The 8,354-nt window shown below is 40.5% G+C and overlaps 1 protein-coding gene across 1 annotated transcript in view; it reads right to left on the reverse strand.

Annotated features, from left to right (window-relative positions):
* Nucleotides 1–227: 227 nt before the first annotated feature.
* LOC119597997 overlaps nucleotides 228–8,354 on the reverse strand; it is a 9,761-nt gene continuing 1,634 nt past the window's right edge. The window contains exons 2-4 of the mRNA XM_037947647.1: nucleotides 2,273–2,491; nucleotides 874–1,121; nucleotides 228–481 (exon numbers count right to left, since the gene is read on the reverse strand). Of these exons, the coding sequence (XP_037803575.1) occupies nucleotides 268–481; nucleotides 874–1,121; nucleotides 2,273–2,491 (681 nt within the window). The 3' untranslated portion in view covers nucleotides 228–267. The remainder of the gene's footprint in view (nucleotides 482–873; nucleotides 1,122–2,272; nucleotides 2,492–8,354) is intronic.

The raw sequence follows: 8,354 nt of genomic DNA on the forward strand, positions 1-8,354 counted from the left end.
AATGACGCTACGAACGTTTGTTTGTCTCGCATTCCCTCCAGAAGTCAGACTGACACTGTAAACGTTTCGGCTTTCTTGACATCAATTCCTCAATACACCCCTCCCCCCCCCACAAAAAAAAAGGTGACATTATAAACGTTCAGTCTTTCTTGATATCATCCACGTCAATACATCCTTCCTGAAAAAAAACGTTCGCGTTAAAACGTTTGACAAGCAGGACCCCCAGAGAGACATCACAAACGTTCCATCTTTCTTGATATCACCACCTCAATCCATCCACCCTGAAAAAACGTTCGCGGTGACACGTTCGACAAGCAGGGCGCCCAGTGACACCAAGATGCTACCAATTAACAGCAGGAAGGGCGTGAGAACTGTTTTGAGTTCGATGGGCTGTGTCTCCAGTGCGTTGCAGTCTGTGCTGGTGATGCTGAGCTCCTGCCACCACTTCTTCAGGAGTCCGGAGGAGATGATGTCAAGGACGCTGTGGAGAGAGGGGGGGGGGAGAGGGAGGGGGAAGGGGAAGGAGGGGGGAGAGGGGAGAGAGAGAGAGGGGAAGGGAGAGGGAGAGGGGAGAGGGGAGGGAGAAGAGGGAATTGAGTGGCGTGATTAAATGTGAGTAAATGAGAGAACAGACAGACAGGCAGACAGGTAGAAGGAAACAGAACCAGAAACAAAGAAAGCGAAAACAGAAAAATCAACAACGAAACAGATAAACGAAGAAAAACAGAGAAAAAGAGGACAAGCAAAAAAAAAATAATGAAAGAAAAAACAACAACATATATATCTTTAACAATACAGACCACAACCCACTACCCCCCCCACCCCGACCCTGCCCCCTCTAAAAACAACAAAAACAAACAACATCAGACTCACAGCTTATTGAAAACAGGGACCAGAGGCGACCCCTTAGTCAGCGCGAAGGAGGTGTATGTCGGAAAATACCCCGTCGGAAGCGTAAATACCCGACAGTCCTGGGCGTAGTTGACCCTAAAGTAGATTCCCCACAGCATGAAGGCGTAGTTCTCGTTGTAGACGCGGTCCATCCCGTCCTGTGCTGTGAGAGACAAGTCTTCTTCCCTCATACGATGCCAGACCGACTGGTGGAGAGGGTTCTTCGAGTCCTGGAAAAGGTTTGTTAAAAGTTCTGTTAGAGAGGGAATAAGCGGGGGAGAGATAGATAGATAGATAGATAGATAGATAGATAGATAGATAGAGAGAGAGAAAGAGAAAGAGAGGGGGGGGAGAAAGAAAGGAGAGAGAGAGAGAGAGAAAGTGTGAGAGAGAGAAGAGAGAGAGAGAGAGAGAAGGGAGAGAGGGAATAAAGGGGAAACCAGGGAAGAGAGAAAGAATAGAGAGAGGATGGAGAGAGAAGGGGGAGAGAGGGGATATGGGGTGAAAGAGAGAAGAAAGAGGATGGGGGACAGTATTAGTGGGTATGTGGGAGAGGAAAGATTGGGTGGAAAGGGGGGAAAGGATGGTGGGCGTGGGTTGGGGGTGGGGGATGGGAATGTTGGTGAAGGTTGAGGAAAGTGGCGGGGTTGGGGGAAGGTGGGGGCGATTAGGGAGGGTGGGCGAGGTTGAAGGAAGTGGGTGAGGGGTTACGGGAGATGGGGATGGGATAGGGAGAAGGTGGCGGGTGTTGGGGTAAGTTGGTGGGTTATACAAAATGTAAGATCGGTCGAAATTACTCGAAATTGATGGTTTAATTGTGGGATATAGAATATTACATATACATTAAATAAGAGCTAACGTCTCAATGAACACTCAAAACACACCCCAAACACAAAGAACCAAGTAGCACACAGTAAAACACATACGCTTTTATTTACACAAATACCGAATTTCATAGCACAAACAAAACCAGCAACAGCACGTAAACTTATAACATAACAAAAGTTAAGCACACACAACATTTAAGAGACACCAACACAATATTCACCCTGAAAACCACAAAACAATGTCCCAAACCATGCAGCATAACTCCATTCAAAAAAAAAAGTAAAATAAAATCATATCAAAACAATTGATAATAAACAACAAAACAAAACAAAACAATAACAATAATAATTAGAAAAATATCAAAAACATAAAGCAACACTAACAACAAAAAATTACACAAACAAATACACAACAATACAATAAAGAAAACAAGTCCACATCAACATCAAACAAACAAGAACAAAACAAAACAAACAACATTAATGCAAAAAGAAAAAAATTAAATAAATAAAAATAAAATAATAATAAATAATTTTAAAATGCATGAACTCACGAACCGTGAAATCGTCCGTATTCCTAGACCCTTTGACGATTCCGAAAGTGATCGAGGACTGCTCGTGGAGTCTCGGAGGTCGGTAAATGGTGGCAGCGGTGGGCCAATGGTGAGCGCCGAGACGAGGTTGCTCGTGTAGTAAGAGAGGGTCACCACCTGTAGCAGTAGGAGGTTATGACCGCCATCCGCACCGCCGTCGAGGAGTAAGGTGGGTCGAGCCTGGAAGGAGGGAAGGGGGAGAGAAGGAGAGATACTATTATTATTATCATTATTTAATTGTATTTGTTATTTTTGCTGATATATTTTGCTTTGAGGGTGTGGTGTTGGCGTGGTGGGAAGGTAGTGGAAGTTGGGGGGTGAGGTAGGGGTAGTGGAAAAAGAATGAGATGGAGGGAGGAAGTGCAAAAGAGACAGAGAGAGAGAGAGGGGAGAATAAAAAGGAAAGTGGAACAAGGGAGCAGAGGAAAAAGTTTAAATATATTTATAAAAAGGAGTAAAAATACATACTTAAAGAAAAGTATCTATATGTATATGTATATATATAAAATAATGTATATATACATACATATATATGTATGTATATATGTGTATACATATACATATATATATGTTATACATGTATATATATGCATATATATATACACATATATATACATATAATAACACACACACACACACACAAACACACACACACACATGCACACACACACCCACACAAACACACACACACATACACACATACACACACACACACATATATATATAAATATATATATATATATATATATATATATATATATATAAAATATAATAAGTGCTAAAAATTACGAGTGAAAAGTGATCTGTGATAGTGCTACACAAGAGAGAAAGTTTCGTGAATATATAGAGCTTATAATCCAGCCAAAATAGAAATAATAATTCATCCATATATCTCACAAACCCATAAAATTCAATATTGGTTCATGCATATGTGGTCGTTTTAAACTAATAGGGACGCCAGAAAGTGCTAACTAGGAATGCTAGACTTCATTACCGTCATAAGGTCATATCCTACTGCTCATCGAGAGTGCCATGATAGATAGAATTAACGAAGAAAAAATCACTCCCCCAACAGAACAGAATACCAAATTACGAAATCATTAGAAAATAACAAGCTTCACCGGTCGCCGAGCAACAGCCAAATCGCACGTACCACAGTTTCCCCTCAGGTACAATCGCTAAGGAACAGCCAAACCGCCAGTATATAAGTACTGTACATCACAAAAAACAGCCACCCGACAGAAGATCCGCCAGATGAACTAAGTTCTCACAAAGCGTAATTCAAGTGATGGCACCTCAGTGCCAGACGCTGACCCCGCAACCCAGGGCCGGGGAGCCAAGGGCACCGGACGGTAGGCTTAGTAACCGCTAAGGAATGCGACACCTCTCCGAAAAACTGCCAGATACAAAACCACTCTTCTAACTCCCTCAAACCCCAAACCCCATCCTTAACCATTCTAACATCCTAAATCCTCCACTCCCACATCACCCACCTCCATCCTTCAACCCCACAATTTATACACATTATAATGAATGGGCTCATTATAATGGAGTGCGTATGTGCGCTCATGCAGATGCTGTGCAAACGTATGTGCACGAATGTGGGTGTGTATGCACGAAAATGCGCAGATGTATGCGTGTGTGTGTGTGGGTACATGTGGGCTAGAGTAGCAATATATACATAGATATACGTATATCTGTGTGTATATATATTCATATGCGTGTGTATGTATATGTACGTGTGTATGTGTGCGAGTGTGTGTAGTGCATGTATATGTGTATATGTGTATGTGTATATGTGTATGTGTGTATGTATATGTATGTGTGTATATATGAATATGTATATGTGTATGTGAATATATATGTAATAGATAGGGGGAGGGTATACATGCGTATATATGTGTAGAAGTGAATGTGTGTGTGTGTATGTATATGTATACGTGTATATGTATATGTATGCGTGCATGTATATGTGTATGCATTGGTATTTGCAAACGTATGTGCGCATACACGTGTGCGTCAGCATAGGTATTGCTATATTTGTGTGTATGTACAGTCATAAGCAGGTGCACAGGATGTATGCGCAGGTGTGTGCTCGCATACATGGGGGTGAGTATGCACATGTGTATGCTCATGTGATGTGCGCATGCGTCTATACATGGGTACACAAGTGCTCGTATGTAGTTACGTATAATGTAAGAGTGTGTATGTATATCACATGCAAGGGAGCATATGTAAAGGTGTATGCTTGCGTGTGCATGTACAAGAAAATGAACATATGCGTGGTACTTGAAGCATTTGCAGGTGAACAACACACACACACTGTGTGTGCACTGGGCGTACATGCACATAAATAAAATCAGTATATAAAATATAATCACATATACACACTTCTGATAGTTAAGCCCATGCCCACGGGAGTATACCCTGGTGTAGTGAGCAGGCCGTGCGTGACAACAGATAAGTACACGCTAGACAGGGCCAACCCTGCTGGAGGGGCTTATCAGTGGCATCCCGGCTAAACTACTCCACCTTCCACCAAGATACACCTAAGCCAGTAGGTGGGAGGTAATTCGGCTGTATACCTCTCAATCAAAAAAACATGACTGCACAAACAGAGCAACGGCCCTCATTCCCCGGAGGCGAAGGAGCCCCTGGTTACGGCGGCGATCAGGTTCCAGAGCAGAGGATGCTAAGAATCCCCGGTCAACAACAGGCCGTCCCACGTTGATGAACCTTTGCACATATAATATAAGGACAATGAAAACTGAATACGACTTGCTAGCATTAACTTGAGGAATTCTCCTTCATCAAATGGGATATTGCAGGACTCTGTGAGGTTAAAAGACTAGGCGAAGAGCAAAAGATACTAAATGATGGACATGTGATCTGTTGGAGAGGTAAACCTCAGGGTAGCAAGCAGGAATTAGGGGTGGGCTTCTTAGCTCACAAACGTTTAGAAAAGAATATCATGGAATTCTATAGTATAAGCGAAAGAATGGCTTCAGTAACAATAAAACTAAACAATAGGTACAACTTAAAGATTGTTCAAGTCTATGCTCCAACTTGCAGCCATAGTGATGAAGAAATAGAGAGCTTCTATGAAGATGTTCATTTAGCCAGCAAGAGAGTAAAAACCCATTTCACAATAAAAATGGGAGATTTAAATGCCAAAATAGGTAAAAAGACAGTAGGAGAAACCACAATAGGGAATCACGGAATAGGTACTAGGAATGAGAGGGGACAAATGCTAGTTGATTTTGCGGAGGCTCGATCACTTAAAATCATCAATACATTGTTCGAAAAAAGACTAGAGCGGAAGTGGACTTGGAAGTCGCCATCTGACATCAAAAACGAAATTGACTTCATAATTTCAAATAGGCGCGATATAGTAAAAAAGGTGGAAGTTATTAATAAAGCAAATGTTGGCAGCGACCATAGAATGGTCAGAGGCCAAATTAAATTAGACCTCAGAAGGGAAAGGAGTAAACTCATACGAAAACCACAGCCAAATTTAGCTAACTTGAAGATTGGAGCAACAAAATTTAACCTTAACAAACAAAACAGATATTCACTTCTCAGCAACAAAGATCTCAACATTGACCAAATCAACAAACAGTTCAATAACATAATAAAAGAAGCTGCACTAGAAGAAGGCGGTAAGAATGTCAAGCAAAGCTCCAGCAAGTTCTCGGTAGAAAGTAAAGAGCTTATGCAAAAACGTAGGGTTATGAAAATATCGTCAATCAGTGACAAGATAGAATTAGCCGAACTAACAAAGACTATAAATAAAAAGAAGAGGGAAAATGAACGGAAATTCAATACTCAAATAATAAATGAAACAGTGATCTCATGTACTAGCATGCAAACAGTTAAAAGGAGACTCGGTATAGGGAGAAATCAATTGTATGCAATAAAGAAACCAGATGGAGACGTAACATACAATAAGAATGAAATCATAAGAATAGTGGAGGACTTTTACAGGGATCTATACAACTCAAATGAACAGCCATAGATAGAAGCGGATGCGGTAACTAGAGACGTGCCTAGCATCACAACAGAAGAAATAAAAAGATCGCTTAAATGCATGAAGAGAGGGAAAACACCGGGGGAAGATGGAATTAGTATAGACCTTATAATAGATGCAGGAGAAGTTGCAACAGTGAAACTAGCCAATCTTTTTAACAAATGCCTTATCAACGGGAAAACTCCAAAAGCCTGGAAAAATGCAACAGTTATTTTGATGCATAAAAAAGGGGACAAAAAGGCTCTAAAAACTACCGACCAATAAGCCTCCTTTCAGCTACTTACAAATTATTCACAAAACTCATCACAACTCGCATCTCTGCCCGTCTGGATTCTAACCAGCCTAGAGAACAAGCAGGCTTTCGCAGTGGATTCTCAACAACAGACCACATCCACACGCTCACCCAAATAAAGGAAAAAATAAACGAATATAGGAAAGCCCTGTGTATGGCATTCATCGATTACGAAAAGGCATTTGACTCTGTAGAGATACCAGCAGTACTAGAAGCTATCCGAAAACGGGGAGACGAGGAGGTATATTGTAAATTACTGGAAGATATATACAAAGAAGGGACAGCAACCATCAAGCTCCACACCGAAACCGACAAAATATCAATTTAAAAAGGTGTTAGACAGGGCGATACCATCTCACCAAAACTGTTTACAGCTTGTCTTGAGGAAATATTAAAAAAGCTAGAGTGGAATGGAAAGGGTATCAAGATAGGAGACGAACATCTAAACAATCTAAGATTTGCAGATGATATTGTTCTCTTCAGTGAATCTGCAAATGAAATGCAGCAACTAATAAATGATCTGAATAAAGAAATTCTGAAAATCGGACTTCGGATGAACAAGAAAAAGACTAAGATTATCTTCAACAGTAGAGTTCATTTCGAATAGATACAAGTACAAGGCGAAGCGCTATATCTAGGACAAACACATCAGTCTAGGCTGGAGCGCCTTTGGCAGGCACAGTAGCATACTAAGAGGCTCCTTGCCATTATGTTTAAAAAAAAAGTCTTTAACCAATGTGTCCTACCAGCTATGACCTATGGATCAGAAACATGGACTACAACCAAATTACTGGAGAGGAAACTAATAAGTGCTCAGAGAGGGATGGAGAGACTGATACTGGGAATTAGCCTAAGAGATAGGATGAGGGCAACGTGAATCAGGGAACAGACAAAAATATAAGATATACTTGCGAGCATCAAAAAGAAAAAAATGGCTATGGGCAGGTCATATACATCGGAGACAGGATAACAGATGGATAAAGAATGTAACAGACTGGGTTATAGATAGTATAAAGAGACCAAGAGCCAGACCAGTTACAAGATGGTGTGACGAAATAACGAAATTTGGGGGCCGAGACTGGAAACAAAAAAAGTTGGAAAAGACTGAGAGAGGCCTACGTCCTGTAGTGGACTGACCCAGGCTGATGATGATGATATATATATATGTATGTATTGCGCCCACTCCTTCCCTCTATGGTCAAAGCCACTATTTCCCTTTCTACTGGGAAATGCACTCGGGCTTTATCTAGAGGGGGCATTATTAATTAACGTCAAGTGTGAGCTCTCCTGTGTCATTACCTGAGTCATACTCTTGATGAACCCACACTATAAAAATATAATAATCATAAGAGGGTTACTGGTGATCTAATTTCAGTCTTAGAGGTAACTGAGAGAAAGGTAATATCAAACAATTGATAATCTTATACTTCTTGATATGTTGAATTATAAATAATTAAACTTGTGCAACTAAAAACCTTAATTGGCACAGATGTCCACTTCTCCAATAAGGTGTGTAGTATAAACTGTCTTTCTCTTATGTCTTCTTTCTTGAATTCTTTGTCTGTACAGACTTTTCTCAATTTTCTTCATATCTTCACAGTATCAGTTCAGAGGATTCATAAGGATGGCATCTGCTTTACAATCTAGTGGATTCCCAATATTATATATATTATAATAGATTATATAATAATAATATTATAATATATATATATATATATATTTAT

This window comes from Penaeus monodon, chromosome 40 (genome assembly GCF_015228065.2).
Source record: "Penaeus monodon isolate SGIC_2016 chromosome 40, NSTDA_Pmon_1, whole genome shotgun sequence".
Classification (NCBI taxonomy): Eukaryota; Metazoa; Arthropoda; class Malacostraca; order Decapoda; family Penaeidae; genus Penaeus; species Penaeus monodon.